Source organism: Thamnophis sirtalis, unplaced genomic scaffold (genome assembly GCF_051295495.1).
Source record: "Thamnophis sirtalis isolate CommonGarterSnake01/CBP01778 unplaced genomic scaffold, rThaSir2_p1.2 scaffold_12, whole genome shotgun sequence".
Taxonomy (NCBI): Eukaryota; Metazoa; Chordata; class Lepidosauria; order Squamata; family Natricidae; genus Thamnophis; species Thamnophis sirtalis.
Window position 1 is genome coordinate 38,103,759 of NW_028261392.1, and position 23,595 is coordinate 38,127,353.

General features: G+C 39.3%; 1 protein-coding gene across 5 annotated transcripts in view; it reads right to left on the reverse strand.

Moving 5' to 3' along the window:
• Window positions 1–17,831, reverse strand: part of SLC9A7 (solute carrier family 9 member A7) — a 60,287-nt gene extending 42,456 nt beyond the window's left edge. For 2 of the 5 annotated variants that reach the window (XR_015698175.1, XM_087726237.1), the window contains exon 1: window positions 17,361–17,821. Coding sequence is in view for 4 of the 5 variants with exons in the window: in XM_087726237.1 (XP_087582363.1) it covers window positions 17,361–17,799 (439 nt within the window). In the remaining variant the exon portion in view is untranslated. Of the gene's footprint in view, window positions 1–17,360 lie in introns of all 5 variants that reach the window. The other 3 variants (XM_087726240.1, XM_087726238.1, XM_087726239.1) reach the window with 3 other exon arrangements.
• Window positions 17,832–23,595: the final 5,764 nt, after the last annotated feature.

The following is a 23,595-nucleotide window of genomic DNA, read 5'->3' on the forward strand; positions in this document are numbered from 1 at the left end:
ACCTGAGATCATTCCAAAACTAGAAAATAATTATTATTTTGGTGGTATTGTTGTGCCTAGGCAGGAACAAAACCTAATGCATGTCCAGATCGATTATCTAGGCTTCTTTGAACATTTTAATTGGGATGTAAATTGATTAATGAGAAGGGCTCAAGACCCTGAGTGTTCCTAAGGTACAACATAAAATGTTTCAGGGCAAAAGAGTATGATCACAGGTTCAAGAAACCCTCATTCTTTCAATAATATCACTGATATATTTTGTAGATGCCCAGCATTATGATGAGAGTTTGGCACACAACAGGGACTTCAAGTATATATTGGAACATGAACAAACACCCAAATCACATATATTTATTGTCAGATTCAATTACCAATGGCTTTCTAAAGAAAAATGCAAATAAACATTGTTCAAAAAAAGTAAGCACCATGCCTGTACTTTTTTGGAGAACCAGTTTGTAGTAATTGTTAAAGGCACTGAAATAGGAACCAGGTAGTTTTGAGTTCTAGTTCTGCCTTAGGCACAAGTTCCTCTCTCTCAGCACTAGGAAAAAGGCAATGGCAACTACTTTCAAAAGTCTTGCCAAGAAAGCTGCATAAGTAGCTGCATTCCCACGTTGCATTAGTCATAAAATGGTTAGTTTTGTTTTACATTGTACAAAAGCAGCCAATTACATACTGACTAAATGCAATTAATCTCTAATCCCTTTTCAGGAAAAATCTAAGGTGCAGATAGTCCTTATGATCAAAATTGGGACCAAAATTTCCATTGTTGTGATCATAAGTCAAAGCTGGTTTTACAATAATTTTTACAGTGGTAGTTAAGGGAATCACATGATTCTTAAGTGTATTCAGCTTTCCTATGGGGGTTTTTTGGTCAGAAATCAACAAAAAAAAGATTGCAAATTGTGATCATGTGACCATAAAACAATGCAATCACTTGTAAATGGGAGCTGGTTGCCATGGGTGGAACTATGTTCATATGACCATGGGGGTGGAGCGATGCTCATAACTGACTGTACAGGTTGTAAGTCACTTTTTCAAAGTTTGTTATAATTTTGAACCATTGTTAACCAGTTGTAAATTGTGAACTACTTGTAGCTGGCATAGCATCAGAGTACAAAACCTGAAGCCTAATTAAATTATTTTATACCTATATGTGTAATTTATCATTGTCAAATTTATCACAATATTGATAACAATAAAATTGATACATCACAATGCAAACATTTTTGCATTTATAAAAAGATCAGATTTAGATCTATTTCATATTTTTAGAGTATTTAGAGTATTTATTAATACTTATAGGCCGCCCTTTTCCCTGAGGGGACTCAGGGCGGCTTACATAAAATGAGGGGAGGGGGTATACAAACAATAAACACACACAATACATAAAGTAAAATAATAAGCAACATTCATTCATCATTCGGGTGGGGGCAATTATCTTTGTCCCCAGGCCTGACGGGCTAGCCAGGTCTTGAGGGCTGTGCGGAAGGCCTGGACGGTGGTGAGGGTACGAATCTCCACGGGGAGATCGTTCCAAAGGGTCGGAGCTACTACCGAGAAGGCTCTCCTCCTTGTAGTTGCCAGTCGGCACTGACTGGCAGATGGAACTCGGAGGAGGTCTAATCTATGTGATCTAATTGGTCGCAGGGAGGTAATTGGCAGGAGGCGGTCTCTCAAGTACGCAGACCCACTACCATGAAGGGCTTTATGAGTGACAAGTAGCACCTTGAAGCGCTATATTTCCAAGAGTAGCATTCGTTACCAAAGCTGGATGCAATCTTAGCATTTTATTTTTAAAAAGTAATGAAACTTGGAATTTGCTGTCCACAGTGTCAGCTGCAATTTGAACTTTACTCCTGGTTTCCTCTAAGGCTTGGAACAACTCATTTTGTTCCCTATCAGCATTCATCTCTTCAGCAACCTTCCTCTGAGATGGGTTAGGCAATCCATCAATGATTCATCCAATATCAAACAGGAGCCCTTCTGTTAGCCCGGAGATTAAATCTGATGTCTCACATTTCAAACATTTAAATGATACCTGTCTTTATTAAAGACGGAACAAACAAATAAACCTTAAGAGGAATCTTATTCTCTTGAAGGCATTCTTCTAACTCAAACAGCAACTAAGAAATATGAAAGAATTGTTAGGTTTTCTCTTTCTTCAAAAGCACGAATTGAATAAATAGCACATCCATTTATTTATTTTTAGAAATGTAATACCGTGTTTCTCCAAAAATAAGACAGGGTCTTATTTTCTTTTGACCTCCAAAATAAGGGCTTGGCTTTATTTTTGGTGAGGTCTTATTATTTTTGAGGTGCAGGAGGCAGCAAGCGTGGTCACCTTATGGCTGCTGCTGTGTTGCAATATTTTCAGGGAGGGCTTATTTTTTTGGGGGAGGCTTATTTTTGTGCTCAAAGGCCCAATTGGGCTTATTATCTGGGGAGATCTTATTTTCAGGGAAACAGGGTAGCTATTTTACAAAGCTCAATTTTATAGTGGAGAAAAAAGCCACAGAACAAGATAAATCCAATCTGAATCAAAGCACTTTAGAATTTAGTTAATATTATTTATACTACTTTCCTTTGGCTTGTCTTTATATTTGGTAACAGACCTCTAAATCCTCAGAGAATGAAAAACCCTAATATGCTGATATATTTTTTTAGAATTGGGCAAGTTAGCCCTGAGTTGGAAATATTAATAAATCAACTCATCTTTGTTCCCCATTATAAGGAATAAGTTCATTTAAGTTGTTAGGTTAACAGTACTTTATCTGAAGAAAACTTCAAGCATTTCTTTATGACTCAAATGCAGAATAATGTATAGAATATTTTAGTCAATACATTTTTTTTATTTGTGGCTAAAACCTGTTGCCACCAACATCTAATTCTATAAAGTGATCCAGAAAGATAGGTAGTTCTTGACTTACAATCACAATTGAGCCCCAGTTGATAAGCGATACATCTGTTGAGTTTTGCCCCATTGTACAACCTTTCTTGCCACAATTGTTAAGTACATCATTGCAGTTGTTAAGTTAGTAACATGGTTGTTTAGTGAATCTTGGCTTTGCTTTTCAGAAGTTTGCAAAAGATGATTACGTAATCCTGGGACACTGCAACTGTCATGAATGTGAGTCAGTGGTCAAGCATCCAAATGTAAATCACATGACCAAAGGGATGCTGCAATAGTTCCAAGTGTGAAAAATGGTCATAAGTCACTTTTTTCAGTGATGATGTAATTTTGAATGGTCATTAAATGAACTGTTGTAAGCTGAAGAATATCTGTACTGTGAATCTCCTTCCCCAAATTAATGTTCTCTTGCTTTTGGATTTTGCTTCCATCTAGAAGTTCTGGGAGTTGTAGTTTAAATTGAAAGCACCTTTTTATTTTACAATTAAAATGATAAAAAAACTTGGCACCAATGCAAATAGGACCTTGTGTACTTGCAGCCTGATGTTGGGCACAAATTCATATACTGTATCACAGTGTCATAATGTTATGATGGAAGTTGCATCAGGCAAGTTGCCTCTTCCATTGCTTGAAGATCCCAACATACTTGGAGAGCACTAAAGTGGGGAAGGTTTACCTAGAATTTGTAGGACAGTGGCAGGAGAAGTAGTAAAGAAAACTCCTCAACTTTTTGGCCCAAGTATTTTATATGAATCCTGTTCCATTGACTCTCAAGCATATCTTTTAAGAAAAACATTAACACCATAATATAATATTACTGATATTTTAATTACTCTAAAGTAATAAGAAAGTCTGTCAAAATGGATTTGAGTCAGTGTCTTCTTCATTCTGTAAAAGCATAACACTATAACAAAATATTTCACTGTCCAGTAATAAATTATCGGAAAGTATCTCAAGCATATCATTAATCGTCGTACATCATGGAATAAACAATCACACTTACAAAGTGCTTTCAGCTTTCATTCATTCCATTATCTATTCAAAATAATGCTGTTTCAATAGTATACATTCTATATTACAACTGCTGAACACCTGCTAAAACAACACAATAGTATTTAACCACTTCTGGCATTGTATGTTTTATTACACAGATGCTGGGTCAGTTCATTCCATTATTTTAGTTTACTACAGAAGTCCAAAAACTTCAGGTCAACCAGCGGCACAGTGCCCTATGGCTGGATTTACAAAGGGAAGCCAAATCCAAAGGAGCAGATCATGCCTTAGAACAAGGGTGCTGCATGTACAATACCCAGAGCACCTTCACCAAGCTGATCTCAATTTCTATAATTTTGAATTAAAGGTAAAGGTTCCCCTCGCCCATATGTGTTAGTCGTTTCTGACTCTAGGGGGCTCATCTCCATTTCAAAGCTGAAGAGGCCAGCGCTGTCCAAAGATGGTCATGTGGCCAGCATGGCTAAATGCCAAATGCTCATGGAGCGCTGTTACCTTCCCACCAAAGGTGGTCCCTATTTTTCTACTTGCATTTTTATATGCTTTCAAACTGCTAGGTTGGCAGAAGCTGGGACAAGTAATGGTGCTAGGGATTCGAACCGCCGACCTTTCTGATCGACAAGCTCAGTGTCTTAGCCATTGAGCCACCTTGAATTAGGAAACACATAAAAGCTATCTGGCAAACTCTAAAGTAAGGATACGAGGCATAGTCAATACAATACAATACAATACAATAGCAGAGTTGGAAGGGACCTTGGAGGTCTTCTAGTTCAACCCCCTGCCTAGGCAGGAAACCCTATACAGTTTCAAACAAATGGCTATCCAACATCTTCTTAAAGACTTCCAGTGTTGGGGCATTCACAACTTCTGGAGGCAAATTCTGTTCCACTGATTAATTGTTCTCACTGTCAGGAAATTTCTCCTCAGTTCTAAGTTGCTTCTCTCTTTGATTAGTTTCCACCCATTGCTTCTTGTTCTACCCTGGAGAATAGTTTGACTCCCTCTTCTTTGTGGCAACCCCTGAGATATTGGAACACTGCTATCATGTCTCCCCTAGTCCGTCTTTCTATTAAACTAGACATACCCAGTTCCTGCAACCATTCTTCATATGTTTTAGTCTCCATGTTTTAGTCTCCAGTTCTTTTCTTTTTAAAAATGAAATGATGTATTCCTATCTGTTTTTCAGCTCCCCCAAACCAAAGTATGTCCCTTATTCATTAAAAGGTTGCCCATTGCTGTCCAATATGTTGTACAAATTATGTTTTATTCATAGTTAATTATAGTTAAATCAAAATGGAAATCTAGTCTGCATTGCAGCAACTTGCCCTCAAACCATACACTGATTCAGAACATTGCCATGACTTAAGCATCCTATACCTTGATGGATTTAGTCAAATCAAACTGATGAACCTCACTGCATCTTGTGGCAATGGGTGAACTTTGTTCACTTACTGATGGTGGGAATGAGTTATCCTAAAGAACCAGACATGTAGTCCTCCATTTATGATCATAATGGAGCCTTACAACTATTGTCACAAATCATACTGGTCATTAAACAAGGTACCAATGTGATTTTCTTGCTTAATGACCTCAATCCCTGTTCTCCCCACTGTGATTGTTAAGTGACCGTGCAGGTTGTTAAGTGGAGCATTGTGTGCCTTAGGGGTAGGAGAGGCCCTGGGACGCCTAGCACAACCACAAGCTTGCACTATAGCATCTTGCCTACCTGGTCTAAGGTGTGCAGTTTGTAATAGTCACTTTTTTGTAGCCATGTATAGCAGCTCGTTTTTGTCCGTCCCCCACCTCAAAGTACAATTCGCCAAATGGTGATCTTTTCTTTGCAAGGAAAATGACTATTCAATACCCCATTTAACAAATGAATGCACTACAAATTTTTGAAGACGTGATTTATGCCGTCTTGTCTCTTCACTTGCAAGGAACTTGGATTTAATTGTGTGCACTGAGCTGCCCACTCTGCTTACATCTTCTCCAAATACCCCTTCTAAGTGAGAAATTTCTCATTGGGCCAATAAATTGAAAACCGAGAGAATCTGTCTTCTACAGCAAAAGTTCTTACAGAAATTTTATCTGCTTCCACTTTGCTGATTAAGAATGAGACTGAAGGAGGAAATTACCTAAAATTTCTTTCTCAGATGCTTGCAAGAAAAGTTAATGATGCATTTATTATTCTCTTTCATTCTCCTCCAGTTTGGACATCTGCTGAAAGGCCTAACTGCTCTATCACCATGTGAGTACATTTATGGTTTACATACAGTAAGTTTATATGGGTCACCGACTCACCATCAAAGCTGACAGCAACCAAATCATAGAAAAATGTAAAGAAGTAGTACAAGATCAGAAGATGTGATGAGACCTGCCAAACGTCAGACACAACTGAATGGATATCATCATCATCATCATCATCATCATCATCATCATCATCATCATCATCATCATCATCATCATAACATACAGTTACAAGGACACAAGGCAAATTCTATTATTGCCAGTGATAGGCAGGAGAACAAATACTGCATTTCAAAATCTTTTCTTTTTTTCAACAACATATCCTAAATGCAATCAATTATTTTAAGTTTATCAAATTGTCCAAGTATGTTAAGACTTCATTCTTACTGCATATGCAAGAGATTGCCAACTAAACATATGAACAACAAGACAATCCGTCTTTTCATGAATTGCCATTCTCTATGACTCCTACTCTTACTTCATCTTTTGCAGATGCTGTTCTCATCAATGGCTGCTTTCTTCTTCCACATGGTCAAACAGTGCTAACTGTAATTCCCAAAGGAAGCCTACACTTCAAAAAGCAATATTCTGGAAATTATTCCCGTACTAGACTAATTTAAAATATCCAGAATTCTGTCTGGAAAAAGATAAATTGTAACTTTTATTAAAAGTCAAACAGAATCTAAAATTCCTGCATGCCAATACAGAACTAAACCCTTGGTTTCCCCTAGCCCTTCACCCATGGCACATCCATGAGTAGCAAATCCAGCACTGCCGAGATGTTTTGGGAAATACTCAGGTGTTTGGGTTGGTGAAATTTTACTTTCAGGGCAAATGGCCTTGAAGACGCCAGCACACCAGCACAAACTAGATTCCCAAATCCTCTGTTCTTCCTCAACTGTCCATTCCCCCTTCCCAATTTCCCATAATAAAGGCATACAGCTTTATTGCCCACTTGTTCCCCTCACCATTCCCCGATTGATGGTAGAATACCAGCAAGGTGCCAAGCCAAAGTTGGTGGATCTGACTGCATCACTTAGCGATGGCAATCCCTGAAGTCCCGGTTGTCATTGTTAACTCAATTGCACAGTAATTATGTGAGGCAACATCCTAGAGACTTCCCACTACCAAAACTAGTGAGATGCATGGAGATGCAGAGAAGTTAAGGAGGATGCATGAGGGTGAGCGGGATGTATGAGAAGTAGGGGTCAGGTGTAGGCATGTGGAACAGGCTCTGCATGGTTTGAGGAGGGTATATAGAGGGATGTGAGTGGTTGACACAATTCAAGCACAGAAGGATTTGGAGGACAGTGAGTGGATGGGGGAGAGCTATCCTAGTGACTTGCAACATTCACTGCTGGCTTTCTTATTGACTTTCTTGTTGCCTGGGAAAGCCAGAAGAGAAGATTACAAATGGTTATCACATGATTGTGGAGTTCTTGGCAACCGGTAGTAAGTGCAAATGGGTTACCAAGCTCAGATCATGCTTATATGAAAATTTAGGATACTAGGACAGTTCCATGTAACCACCATTTGTTCAGAATTGTCATAACTTGGAATGGTCCCTGGCCCAATGGTTGCAGGTTGAGGACTACCTGTAACAATCATTCTTTCTTAGGGTACACAAACCAAATGATGAGATACTGTTCATGTGAAAAAACATATAGTGTATACCGAAAATGGAACCATTCCTTGTCAGAAGTTTTTAAATTAAAAATCAGAGTTCGCTTTGTACACCCAAGATGATTTAGGACCACCCAAAGATTATGGATTTTGTATAGGAGATCCCTGCATCATGTCCCCAGCTGTACTGAAACTCTGTCCATCTTCAGAAACAAACAAAATACTATGTATGAAATTTCCCCCAGAATTTCCCCCAGAAAAGCAAAACAGGAACAGGTGTTTACAACAGAGAAACAGTACAGATAGCCCTCCACTTACCAACATTTGTTTAATGATTATTTGAAATTACAGCAATACTGAAAAAAGTAATTTATGACCAGTTTTCACACAATTATTGCAGCATCCTCATTGGCCATGTGATCAAAATTTGTATGCTTAGCAACTGTCATATATGACTGTTGCACTGCCCTGGGGTCATGTGATCACCATTTGTCACAGGCAGCTTCTGACAAGCAAAGTCAATGGAGGAAGCCAGATATGCTTAACGACTACATGACTCTTAACAAATGCAGTGATTTGCTGAACAACTCAGCAAAACCTCATAAACTGAGGCGAACTCACTTAAGTTCCTTGTTTAGCAATAGAAATTTTGGGCTCAATTGGGGTCAGGTTGAGGACTAGCTGTAAAAAGAAGGATGATACTGGGGAGGTCTTATTTTCAGGGAAACAGGGTAGCTATTTTACAAAGCTCAATTTTATAGTGGAGAAAAAAGCCACAGAACAAGATAAATCCAATCTGAATCAAAGCACTCTAGAATTTAGTTAATATTATTTTTCCACTCAAACCCTCTCCTTACCAACTACTTCACGGAAAATTTTAGTTTTAAAAACAAAACAATCCGTAAGGCAGATAAGATATCCGGAGCGGGAAAGGTTAGGGAAAGAAAGAGGTTGCAAAGAAGAGATCACAGGAGAGTGAGTGATTAAGTGTCTCTCTTCTCACTCTCCACAGCTCCCTCCATAGGGGATTTGGTCACATCAAACAAAAACACAGGTTAAGAAGCAAACTTATTTTCCCAAGATCTTGATTTCTTTATTTACTTCAGAGTTTAATATTTATTTAATATTTCCCAGCAATTCCCTTCACCAAAACCCCAGAACTGTCCCAATTAAAAACTGTCCAGCCAAAAGTAGACCAATGGCCAATGAGTCCACAAGGCACTTGAAAGTTTCCTAAATAAGACAAATCCACCAGGTAAAAATAAATCTACAACACAAGAGGATTCACGAGGCAAGAAAAATCCAGAAATCAAAAGGCATGTTCCAAAGTTAAGGCACCACATCAATCCAAAGCAAGGCAGGAATTACAGCGACCAGGAAACACGCAGTTAAGAAATGAACATGTTGTCTCCATCATCGTCTCCATCAGTCTGCTGTGCTAAATAGCCAGCCTCTGGTAGAGCCCATCAAAAGGGACGAGGCTGCCTCCTCATAAGCAATCAGGATGACCTTTGCTGCTCCTGCCTTTTGTCTGCCCTTGGATCAGTTGCAGAAGGCGGTTTTTCTTCCTCATCACTGACCGGCTGCCGCTGTGTACTTTCTGCACCGGGAGCCTCAGGGCTGTCCTGCTGCAGCTGCTTTTCAGCCAAATCCTTCTCAGACAGCTTCTCATTGACAAACACCCATCCTGATACACCTGTGACTGGTTCATCCTCCTCCGAACTGACATCTGGAGAGGTATCTGGGGATGTGTCCAGGAGAGTCATCGCACTACACACTAGAATTGATGGTCTTCAATATGGTGCAATGGAAATGCTTAAGACTAGAGGTTGAAGTGGCATTTATGGTAGCAACTTACCTTTGCCTTCTCCCTCCCCAAAAGATAATGTTCTCAAAAATGTCCACAAAACTGAGACCTCAACATAACCTCCAAGTACTCAGTGACTGGCCAGCCCAAGCCAGCCCAGGATGCACTTTGCTGGTGACATCACACCCCTTAACAATAACTAATGTTCATAGCAATAAATGAAACTTCTGTGTTGCTATTCAATATGGCATATTTTCCTTTTAAAATACTCTTATTTTATGGACAAGCTATAAAATAAGAATATTAAGAGAAGTGAAAAAATACAATATTGGTGTAAAGGTTCAGACTTACCTAACCCCTATATGAAGCGTGCAAGTTTCTGCATTGGTATATTGTGAGTGTGATATCGCCAGCAAAGTGTATACTGAGGACCTGCAAGGAAGAGAAAAATGGAAACTATCAGTGCCGGTTGTGACTTTGAATCACATTTTGGGAAATAGATACATTTCTACACCATCCTCCTTTGAAACTGTGCAATGCATTTAACCATTAATGTATGCAATGCTCACATGCTAAATCCAAGATATATTCATTAGGCTACTATGTAAACTCAAAAAAATAAATAAAAACAATCAATTGTCTAAACTTACAGCTCAACCTATGGCTACAATTGAGCACCAAATTTTTGTTGTTCAGTGAGACCTTAAGTGAGTTTTGCCCCATTTTACTATCTTACTTGCCACAGTTGTTAAGTGACTCACTGAAGGTGTTTAGTAATATGGTTGTTAAGTGAATCTGGCTTCCCCATTAACTTTGCTTGTCACAGGTTCACAAAAGGGGATCACATGACCCTGGGACACTGCACTTGTCATAAATATGAACAAGTTTCCAAGCATCCAAATTTTGATCAAGTGGCCATGGGGATGCTGCAATGTTTGTAACTGTGAAAAAATCCATAAATCATTTTTTTGAGTGGCGTTGTAACGCTCAACAGTCACTAAACAAACTATTGTAGGTTGGGGACTACCTGGATTGTCACACAGGGAAGTAACAATATGAGTGTGTGCAAGTTAATCAGCTGCAACTGTGCACCGCTAATCAGAATGGCAATACTTCCTGCTTGAATTTCCATCAGCATAATAGTAATATCAGGGTTTGGATGTTTGCAGACAAAAGTGTTACCATTTCTTCCTTAATAGCAAGGAAAGGGAAAGGAAAGGAAAGAACACTTCATATTTCTTCCTCCAGACAACCCTGACACTTCTTTCCAATTTTTACTAATTTTTATAGCCTTCTGCAATTCTGAGATTTCAGCCTCTTTTTCATCAGGCCCTGTTTTATCTTCTATAGGCATTTACATTTAAAAGCTAGCACAGTTATCTTAACAAATTTCATGGTTTTCGTGGAATTGAGCCAACTATTGTCAGTCTTCTCTATCAATCCTGAAAAAATAAATCATTTTTTGCCTTCAATCTTCTTATTCCATTATTACTGTAAAAAATATTTCCAATTCCCAGATGTAAAGCTTGTATCATATTTTAAAGATGGGGACTGGAGTTACAGGAAGCTATTGAAGAAAACTGCAGAGTTTAACATCTAAAAAGGAAAAAATATATAGAACTGAATACTTTTAATACCATAAGTCTTTAACAAGTAAGAATAGAACCTGATTTACACATGGCACTAATCCATAACATGGTGCTTGGCTTTAGTTTAGCACAATATATGAGCCCATCCCCCACCAAAAACAATGGCTTAGGAGCCACAATGGGTGGGTGTGTATATCACATCAAGGCAAAACAAGCCAGAAGAGATTAACAACAAATTTTTAACAAGGTCAAGCTGCCAAATACACTAGAAAACAAAGAATGGTTTTAAGGTCTGCTAGCAGTTTTTTCAAGCTGCCCTGGCCTTGTGTAAGTACGGTTACTTTAAAAAAATTGTTTTGTTCAAATAAGCACACTGTTCAGTGGTGTCCATGAAGTTACAGAAGTCAAGCTTAGTTTCACTGTTTAAATCAGGGGTAGTCAACCTTTTTATACCTAGCACTCACTTTTGTGTCTCTGTTAGCAGTAAAATTTTCTAAGCGCCCACCAGTTCCACAGTAATGGTGATTTATAAAGTAGGAAGTAATTTTATAAAATTTATAAAGCAGAGTTACAGCAAACCCCATGAAAGCTGGAACGCCCACTAGTGGGTGGTAGGGACCAGGTTGATTATCACTGGTTTAAATCATATATAGAATTATAACACAAGGAACATTAAAAAAATTCTGATTGCCAATTAAAAAAAAAAAACTTTTAGGGTGTCAACACCAAAAGTGTTGTTTGTCATTGTCATACTCAAGATACGGCCCAGAAAACACTACACAACAGAATACAACATTTCTCCAATCACCAAAATACCATGGCTTTAGACATTCATGTAGGTGAAAATAACCTATGACTCTCTGGACATTGCTGACCTACACTGACAGTAACTCCAAGAAGCATTTCACTGTAGAAATGGTAGGAATTATAATGCTGCAACATTTGGAGGACAAAAGATTTCCCCACACTGAAATGGAATTAGAGCTTGCCTTAGTCACCAAATGAGAAAAGACGACCAAGGAAAGACATTGTTGAACTCTTCTGGTATCTTAAATGTTTGTTGTATAGAGCAGGGTTTCTCAACCTTGACAACTTTAACTTGTATGGACTTCAACTCCCAGAATTCCTCAGTCAGCACCTTTTAAGTTGCTTATGTTGAGTAACACTGATATACAGTTAGTCCTTGATTTACAACCATAACTGAGCCCATAATAGCAATAGCAATAGCAATAGCAGTAGACTTATATACCGCTTCATAGGCCTTTCAGGCCTCTCTAAGCGGTTTACAGAGAGTCAGCATATTGCCCCCAACAATCTGGGTCCTCATTTTACCCACCTCGGAAGGATGGAAGGCTGAGTCAACCCTGAGCCGGTGAGATTTGAACCGCTGACCTGCTGATCTAGCAGTAGCCTGCAGTGCTGCTTTTTAACCACTGCGCCACCTTGGCTCAATGACCATTGATCTCAATGATCATAATGACCATTGGTAAGCAAGACAATTGTTAAAATGAGTTTGGCCTCATCTTACAACCTTTCTTGCTACAGTTGTTAAGTGATTCACTGAAGTCCTTAAGTTAGTATCATGGTTAAGTGAATCAGGCTTCCCCACTGACTTTGCTTGACATAAGATTACAAAAGTTGATCACATGACCCCCTGGACACTGCAACCATTATAAATACATGGCAGTTGCCAAGTGACCGGATTCTGAACATGTGACCATGGGAATGTTGCAATGATTATGTGAAAAATGGTCACAGGTCACTTTATTCAGTGCTGCTGTAACTTTGAATGGTCACTAAATGAATAATTGTAAGCTGAGGACCATCTGTACAGGTTTCTTAATAATTGGTTGCTTAGTGACTGAAGTTATGAAAGATACCCCCCCCCCAGTTGAATTTACAACCTGGTTATGGAGTTCTGACAGTGGAGTGTGCACACACAATTACAAGATTCCGTTTTGAGTGTTTAGCAACTCGCTCAATTTTGCAACCAGTTGCCGCGTTCCATGGTCATGTGACCATGATTAACACAGTTCTTTTCCAAATTCCAGCCATTTTGGCTGGTTTCTAGTGAAGAAAAAACAATTATAGGAATGAACTTGCTTTATACACACCACATTTGCTTTCGGACCACTGTGTTTGCTCTATGATTGCTGCAAAAAAGGTCATAAAATGAGTTGGTTACATAGCTGCTTTGACTTACGACCATCATGACTTATGATGGAAATCCTGGGATCCATTATGGTTGTTAAGTCGATAACCATCTGTAGAAGAGCAGTTAACCTGTTTTCTATTTCAATATGTGACAGGACAAATGGGATGAAATTAAAAGGAAAGTATACCTGGGTTAGATATTTGGAGGAATTTTCTTACATTAGGAGCTATCAACTAGTGGAATCAGTTGCTTTCTGCAGTGATAGGTTCCTGTTACTGGAGATCTTCAAATGGAGTCTGGATAACTTTCCATTCCAAATGCTCTAGCAAATCCTGTACCGAACAAGCAGATTAAAGTAACTCTGCAGTCTCTTCCTATTCTATAATTGTATGGAAAAGGACGCACAAAGTTAGTTTAATTAAGTGAATGAATCACTTGAAGCCAAATCATGAGCCTGTGATTCAGCATCGATTTATCATGCACATAAATACAACCTTGCAGTGGCCATCCAGTGGCCAAGAAAGGCAACCCACAATCTCGAGATCCGTTATCTGACACATACAGTGGGAAGAGGACACTAACTATATTTGAAGCTTCAAATCATAATCATTGTACATTTATGCTACAGTGAAAGCTAGATATTTTGATACTGATATGGTAGTCTATCACATAACTGATAACGGCTAAAGAATTAAGTCCAGCTGACCTAGATATTATTTTACAGGGGAAGGCTGAATTAGTTTCTTGTTCTACCATGGACACAAAACTTAAGGGCACCTGCTCACATGCTTTCCTGATTTTATTGTCAATTTAGGTTGAAGCATCTCAGGACAAAACATGTTTTTGTTTATTTAATTTAAAAGTACAATATACTCTGAAGGCATTAATTAAACAAAGGGAACATTGTTCTGTTTTGCAATCCTTTCTTTATGGAAATATAAAGCACCTGCCAATTTTCTTGATTTTATCACGATAAAAGCTTAACAAAAAAGATGTTAGAAAAGACAGAATAATAAGATAGTGTTATAATTGTGAAGAAAACTCCAAAAGATTTTTAAAAAATCAGTAGAGATATAGACTAAAACCCACAAAGGTTAAATATATAGCCTATTAATAGCTATCTGTGCATTCTATAAATATTACCTATTAATTTCAAAACTTCTTGTGTAGAATAAAACCCATATATTGCCTTCTAAACTAGGCCTGCATAGCATGGGGCCCTCCAAGAAGCCTTCTGATGCCTACCACTGTTTTTTAAAAACTCAATTTGCTGCCACTAAATATCATTGCTGCCAAGCACGATCTGCCGCTGCTCCAAAAGACACACTGCCAAGCACATCCAATGCCTCCAGGACTTACCAGTGCTGCTAGCTCCAGTGCTGCCATTATTGTGTTAGCCACCAAAACAGATGATCTGTGTGACAGGTAATCCTTTGCAGCCCACTGCTATTTTAAAAAAATGTTGAAGTGGCCCTTTCTCCTTTACTAGCTGTGCAGCTGTGTTGCAGATTATTCTAATCAGATCCCAGAAGAGCAACTTCTCTAAAAAATGGACAAAAAGGCAATTTTAAGAAGGTCTCCAATCTTCATGGAGGAGAAAAAAAGTTTATTATTTGTGATTGCTCACTATAGGAAGTCTATGTAGTGAAGCAATCACCTTGAGGACTAGGATCATGTTCACCCTCAACCCTAAAATATCAGTGGGAGACACTGGTCCAGTTATACTCAATCCAGCCACATGATGATCATGATGGAAAATGGATTCCTACATGTGGCCTCTGTCCTCATGAGGAAAAATGGGATATAAATCCAGTGCATGAATAATTTAATTAAGCCGTTTCCTACAAAGTTGTACACACAAAGCCAGAAAAACAGGAGATGAAAATGGTAAATAATAAAAGGAAAAGTATTGCTGAGCTCACGGTGCTTATTTCTGAAGCAGCTAGGCAGGATTATACCAGGTTCTGATCTGTTTTTCAAGATCTGCAGGGATCTGGGGCATTAAAAAAAAGCACCTCCAGTATCACACAGTAATGCAGCAAGGAACAAGTGACTAAGGAGAGAGTCAAAACTGAGAAACCTCAGAAGAGGAAAATTCCATAACTTTTTAAACAGTTAACTTATAAGAAGGCACTGAGTAACCATTGGAAAAGAAACATGTTTTTTTTGCTCTGGGTAAACATCCATTGGTAGATCTTTACCAGAATATGCGTCTCTATCAGAGAAAGTTAAACAGAGACAGTTGCCAATTTTTAGGTCTTTTTTTCCCTATGCCAGCTACCAACATTAAACACAAATCTTAAAAGGTGATCCAAATTTGAATACTGCAAATAAGGCTTGAAAAGCACAAATCATCACAAGGTTACATGCTGTCACTGTAGATTCAATACAGTCCTCTGCATCACTCATTAATCAAATCTGGCGGGCATTGAACTGATCACAAGCCTGTGCTACATCCGATGGCAGGAACAAATAAATCCCTGGTCTCATTTTTACTTTATTGTGCATCCTGAAACCCCTTGAAGGGTACACTGTTCATTTGGTTGCCTAATCACTCACAATGGACACAATGATACATTGTGTAATCTTTCCTAGTATAAGTATAATCTTTATTGTCATTGTACTTAAATACAACAAAATTGGTTATCTAGTATCTAGAACTAATAACTAGTTACTAGTACTAGTAACTAGTATCTAGTTCCAGTACAATCAGAGAGGAAAAAACAGCACTAAAAGCCAAAGATTAACACATAAACACACAGAGCTGGTTGATCGGGAAAAAGGCATCCCCATTTAAAGGTTTGTTTCACCTTCTACAAATTTCAAGGTATCAATAACAAAAAAAAAGTTCCATGTGTATGGTGCAGAAATAAGGTACATGGTAGTCAAAGGTAGCATATCACAAGCCACAATTCAAATATTAACTATAGAGCACTGACCACAACTTCCACCCCGCATCTTTATTTGTTTCATTAATGAACAACTGTCATGATAGGACTTGAAAATTTAATGTAGATATATTTTAGAATACTATAACACATCTCTAAGATGATTATTTAACTAGTAACAGCATCCAAAAAGGTACAGTTCATATTACTTTTTATTATGTAAAAGGAAAGAATGATGATCCTTTGATATAATATAAAACGCATAACACAAGAAAGAAACAATAGAATATCCATTGAGAGAGCTCCCTTTACAACCTTTCACACATTGGAAGAGGGGGGAAACTACACCCAATAATGCCATTGAATTTTCTTGAGCAAAAGAACACCTGGCAATACCCAAATTTTAGGATATTCTACCCTCTTCTCAAGCCTGTAAGAGGATCAAATATTGAACAGGAGCGTACTGCGATTGATGCAGCAAGTGAATTAAATGACTCTTAGCAGAAAGGTGTGGAGAGAAGAGTTTAATCTCCCAAGTAAAGAAGGAGAGGAAAATCCTGTGACCATGAGAACTGTTTATCCTCCCTATAGAATATTTATCTCCATTAATCTTCCTAATACAGACAGATAAAATATTTGTGCAGGTAACAAAGCAAAAGATGCAAGAGGTTCTGTTGTCCCCCCCCCCCCTCTTGTTAGAGATCATATTGCCAGTTCCTATTCAAAGGCCAAGACAGGGCAGACACAGCAGGTAGAACTGGGAAATATTCATCCTGAAATTAATACCGATGTGTTGAAAAGTCATCAGTGAAGAATGAAGCCACACCAAGTGTTTGGGGGAGGAAGGGAGGAACAGGAGTGACCGTGAACCGGCGCACTCGCAAAAAAAAAAAAAAAAAAAAAAAAAAAAAAACAACAAACCTCCAGTTTGTCATTTGTTCCCTGCGATCTGTCAAATAGGCCAAAGGTGGGGAAAGGCTTTCTAGAGACACAGAGAGACGTGCGCACATGTATTTAGATGCCCGCCCACCATTTATTACTTTCAAATACAAAACTGGTACCGGTCTTTAGCGGCGGTCCTGAAGAACCGGTCTGCAGCAGCGGGAATGCCCAGATGCCTACGACTCACCGTAGATCATGGCCAGGCCGGTCTCATGGAGGAAGCGGACCCGGCGATGCTTGAAAAGCCAGATGGTGAGAATAGTCAGGGTGAGGAGAAGAATGAACGTCAGGAGGCTCACGCTGTCTTGCCGGTGGCTCTCCTCCGCTTCTTTCTCCGTGGTGATTTCCTCCATGGCGCTGCTGCTGCTCCGTTCTCCCAGGCACAGCCCGGGGACTGGGCAGAGGACGAGAAACAGGAGCCGCAGACGCGTCATGGCAGGCTCCCCTGGAGCACCACCGCTCGTGCCCGCCTGCGTCCTCTCGGCGCGCCGAGCTTCCTGCCAGCAGCCACTGCAGCAGCCGGGCGGGCTCCGCTCGGGCGACGGTGCTGGGCGCTCAGGCAGGTGCATGTGACTCCGGCAGGCAGAATCGCCCAACTCCACCCCTCGGCATCGCAGCTCCGGCATTAAGTTTGCCGAGAGGCGCTCTCCCGCCTCGTTTCTTAAAGGCTGGCCACGCTTAGGGCAGCGCGCCGCCTTCGCTCCCTCCCTCCCGTTGCACAGGGGCGGGATCTATGCTTGCAGCAGAAAGAGGCCATAGAGTGGGCTGCACCATTGCAGGCTGCGGGCGGGGGGTGGATCGCTCTCCTTGATGCTCTCCTTTATTCAAAGCGATATTAGAAAGCTAGCGTAAGGCGAGTCCGAGAAAGGGGTCTTCGATCGTTGCACCGCTCGCTGGAATTACATAGAGAATTGTAGTCGCGTTTCAAAATAGAATCCCAAACCTTCACATTAACGAGGCTGTTCGATCCCTCTTTTATTCGGCTGAGGGAGCTCTGTTAGTTCGGAATAAAGTGGCTGCGAGTGAGGTTCGTCTTCACTTGCTACTCCGGAGGGCATTCTGCTCTTGTGGCTTTTGCCCTCTTTCCCCAATTCCAAGGGAAAAGTAAAAGACGCGGATGAACCAGGAAATTACGGCAAGCCAATTTGGTACTGTTAATAACCCAGCCTCAAACCGAGGTCCTAAAACAAAGTTGATCATCTCCAGTTATTCTGCTCTGTGACTTGAGTTTGCATGACCTAGTTACAAATTAGCGTACCAAGCTGTAGCTTATTTCATTGCGTGTTCATCCAATCTTATGTGGTCAATTATGACTTGGAAAGTAGTTCAAACCCAGAAAAATTTGGAAAACCATGGTTTATTCTGGGCAAGCAGGTTGTGTGAATGCAATTAGGATGGTATTAGTGGCTGCGACTGATAGGAATCACCACTGGGCACAAGATTGTCCCCACTGGGCACAAGATTGTCCCATTTACTTGGGAGTAGGCAATATTTAAGACTTATATAAACGGGATTTTGCTACATAGATTTGTGTACTGCAGTCCTTAAAGTCTCTGCTTCACTAAGTCTCTTCAAAATACTGGGAAATTTTCTAATTTGTTTTTCAGGTGCAGTATTTTCACATAAAATATATTTAAAACAAAGTAAAATTTAAAACATTGGTAAAAGAAAGCTCAGAATTGTGTTGGTTGGAAACATGCAAAATAAGTCTTCATCCTGCAGTGGATAGACAATGGCTAAAATGATGATTAAATGTTTACATAACTACTTCAAATTAACATTGTAAATAAAATTATTCAAAACAGCAATCCCTTGAAAATTAAATATAAACAATGCTAACTGCACATAAAATATCTTAAGTTTTCTCCTGATACCAACTGTGATGCGAAGGTTTGGTTCAACTACTGGTCTCAGCTTCAGTCTTCATCTATCAGTTAAGAATAATTATGCTCAGAGGATATAATTGCCAAGAGTTTTGCTATAATAATTATCAGACATCTAAACACTCAAAGTATTAGACAAATGGAAAATATTATTCATAGTACACTCCTTTGATTGCAATTCTGAGGCAAGTATCATTGAGTCTGCTTTCTGGTAAGTGTACATAGAACCACAATTAGGTAAATTTAGCTAGTTCAGATTTGCGTTTTTTTCCATGTCATCATTTTAAACTTCTTGATTATTTTGTATTTTGTGTTATCATCAACTGGGCTAATTAATTCCTCAGAGACTTTTTTTTTAAAGAAGAAGAATAATGTTTACTTCCCTGTCTGTTGAAAACAGTCATATTAACCAGGAATAAATGTCAATTCAACTCCTTGACAAGAAGCCATTTTCGAGGAAAGTTATTGGGTAGGAGATTGCACAATAGCTTCAGAGGATCCTGGATGAAACTGATTATCTAGACCCATTTCAGTTTATTTCAGGCCTGGGTATGGGACTCAAATAGCATTGGTTGTACGTTTGGATGACCACTAGCATGAGTGGGATAAGATTAACACTTCCATCCTTATTCTCCTTGACTTCTCAGTGGCTTTTGATACCGTGGCATCCTTTTCAAACCATGGCATACTTTTGAACCAGGGAATTTTTTTTTAGGGTTTGATACTCTTTCCAGTCCTGTTCAACATCTACATCACAGGTATCAAACTCGCTGCATCATGTTGCCGTCGTGATGTTTTTTTGTTTTTCCCTTTGTGGAACTGGGATGGGCATGGCTAGCATGTGACACATCCAGCCTGAAGGCTGCCAGTTTAACATCCCTGATCTACATGAACTCACTTGGTGAGGTATTATCAGTATGCTGGAAATAGCCAGCTTCATGTCTCATCTCTTGGTAAATTAAGTGAGGCTGTTGAGATTCTGCCCTAGAGACTGTAGGTATTCAATTGGCTTCAGCTAAATCCTAGCAAGACTGAGTGGGTTTGGGGATATGCAGGTTCCAGGGGTTCATCTTCAGTTCTGGAAGGGATTGCACTGCCCCAAACAGATTGGGGTTCTCTTGGACTCACAATTCCTACTCAAAGATCAGGGAACAATCGTAGCCAAAGGGCCTTTCATGTTGTGCAATTTAGCCTATTCCTGTATTGGAAGGTTCTGCTTGCAGTTACATGGTCCCTGGTCACTCCTTGAATGGATTACTGCAATGTGCTCTTTGGGCTACCATTGAAATGCATCGAGTTACAGTTGTACAAAATATGACATAAGAGTGCATGGTACATTTCTATCCCATGAGATATCTTGGTTGCTAATATGTTTATTGATTCAATTAAAGATGCTAGTAATCATCTATAAAACTCTATATGGCATGCGGCAGGGTTGAGGGACTCCCCCTCCCCAGTTGCATCCACCTGTCCCATCAGATCCAGCAGAAGAAGCAAATTATGGGCCCCATCTATGAGTGTGTCATCTAGCAGGACCGAGGAAGAAAGCCTTTTCTGCTGTGGTGGCCACCCTTTGGAACATCATTTCCACACATCTTAGATTGGCTGCAACCCTGATGGCCTTTAAGCCATGGCTTTGGCATTGGAGGTTGGGCAATGGTTGGGAACTTTTATAATGCATGTGTTGAGATGGATTTTGCTGCTGATCATATTTATTTGTTTTTAGTGTGATTATTGGTTTTATGTGTTATATTTATGTTTTAACCTATTTTTAATTGGTGGTTTAACTGCACCAATTACTTAGGTGAGATGGTAGCCACACAATTTGAATAAATACGGTACGCATTCATTTAAAATTGATTAATTCTATAAATGCCAGCAAGTGCAAAATTAAGAAATTAAGACCTTGTACCATGACCCAGTATAACCTCAACAAGTCCTATGTACATTTATTTGGTATACGTTAAATTAAATCCAATAGCATTTGCTTATTAAACATGGATAAAATAGGTTTACATGGCCTTTGGAACAATTGTTTTTTATTTGCCTAACTACACAAGGATTTATGCTACTCTGTATCATAAAGGGAGGTTAGCAGTTTCTTTTCTCAGAAGCTAAAAAATTTGAGGACATTCTTGGCACCATGAGATAATACATGTAATACAAAAATATACCATAAAGTATTTATTACCAAGGCTACAACTTCAATGCAACCTGACTCTGAGTTCACCAGCTGCAGTGGAATTCTAATTTCAAGAACAGAAAGGTCACAAATGATCAAGAGACAATTTCCTTTTATTAAAATCAACTAAGCATTTTTGGATCATCTTGAAATTAATTCACAGAAAAAAAGGAATAATCATATTTAGTTACATCCTTTGAACATGTTAATTAGACCAGCGGTCCCCAACCCCTGGTCCATGGACTGGCACTGGTCCATGGCCTGCCAAGAACCAGTCTGCACAAGCAAGTGAAGCCCCATTCTTGCACATGCGGAACCATGAGGAAACCACTCCCCCACCTAGTTTGTGGAAAAACTGTTCTCCAATGAACAGTTGAACGGCATCCAAAAGGTCAGGGGCCTCTGGATTAGACTAAAGAGGCTGGGATCTGGGACTACAATACCATGAGATTGGGATGACTGTTTTCTTCCTTTGTCTTTGGGAGTCAAACCACCTCCTTTTTATTTATTTAAGGTGCTGCTTTACAAAAGAAAACCTATTTATATCAAAGAGAAGGGGTATCTTGACACAAACCAGTTTTCTAATATTGCACTTAAGAGCTGTTACAATTTTCTTCTCCTTGATTTTAACAGGACTAAATTATAAATTGTATGCTATTCATATAGGATGTTGTAATTTATTCTGCAGCAAGAAAAGAATTAGAAACAACCTTTAATGAATTAATATGATTCAAATATATTTTTCATGTTACACTGTCTTCTCAACATGCAAAAAATAAGTAGCAAATTACCACAGCATATGTGAATTATATTTCAATTATTTATTTTAATGCATATACAGACACATACATCTTGAATTCAGATGTACTTATGGTTAGTAACTTGTTTGGATCTGAAAGTGAGCCATCAGACTTGCTTGGTACTTGAATGATAAGACCACCAGGAGATGCTACAGACATATGTTAGAGAGGGAAGAAAATCTTCTCTGGAGAAGGAAATAGCAAGAAGACTGTGTGGATATATTTAGATTGTGATAAGCAGCTGAGATTTAGCTTAAGGCCCTTACTTTGTTTGCTTCTGATTAAGTATACACATGACTGTTTTCTTAATTCTTCACACACTTTTAATAGGCACTTTATATTTCAAAACCATTGAGCTAGCCAGCATACAAATTTAATAAATAAAATACTGTCTGATCATCTCAGCTGCCTAGCAAAATATTGGCAAATGCCAATATAAAGTGTGCACAAGGGATTTTAGTTCTGTAGATTTACTAGAGTAGTAGGAATTTTGTACTACTCATCCTATGAACGATGGAAAGAAGGCAAGGGCAAATCAATTCTGAAAATCTTGCCAAGAAAACTTGAGGGACTTGTCCAGTCAGTTGCTGAAATCAAGACTGACTTGAAGACACAAAGCAAATAAAAACCTATGCTCCTATTGATGATTATGTGCCATCAAGATATTGTTAGCTCTTAGTACCCATAGCTTTTTCTCCATGATCTGTCCCTAACGTGATCTTCCCAATCTTCCATCTATTACCACTGTAACTGAATCCATCCAGCTTACTGCTGGTGATCCTCTTCTACTTGTTACCACTTTTTCTAGCGCATAACCTTGTTCAGAGAGCTGGGTCTTCACATAATGTGTCCAAAGTAGAATAATTTGATCCTGGTCATTTGTGCCTCAAATTAGAATGCTGGATGGAATGTTTATCTTAATAACATATATACAGCAACTTTTTCTATTTCCTTAGAAGTCCCATCATATTCAGCAGAAGCCTCTTCCCAAGTAAGGAGGCATGAAAAAAAACTTTTTGCTGACAGTATTCCGCCAGAACATCCATCTTGGTAACAAAAAACTTCCTGGTAGTGTCTAGACAAGAGATTAAATCTTTACAGGTCATGCTATAAATATGATAAAATAGCCGACCATTCCAGTTAGTAGCATAATCCACAATACTTTACACCCAGGAAAGAAGGGATTCGTAGGTTCACGTGCAGATGATCTTAGGCTGGTAACACTCTTCCTTGTACATCAGCAGAATGCTTTTTCGCCGCACTGAGCAACCTGCGTGCACACCCTACTCGAGGCTTAGGAGCGACGTACGTTTTCAACTCGCTCATTAGACCACCCCCCACGAAGCAAAAGCAACGAATCTGGGAGCGCACGCGCAGAATGGCGAAAACGCCTCGTTCTTTTATACACACAATTCTTTTCCCGGCTTCCAGCATACGGGAGTCACAGCGAGCTGCGGGGTCGACGACGCGCTTCGTTATTTGTCAGCGAACCAGATTGGCGGAAATGTTTGACATGCGATGGTGATTGGGAAAAACGCCGGGAAGGGAGGAGCCGCG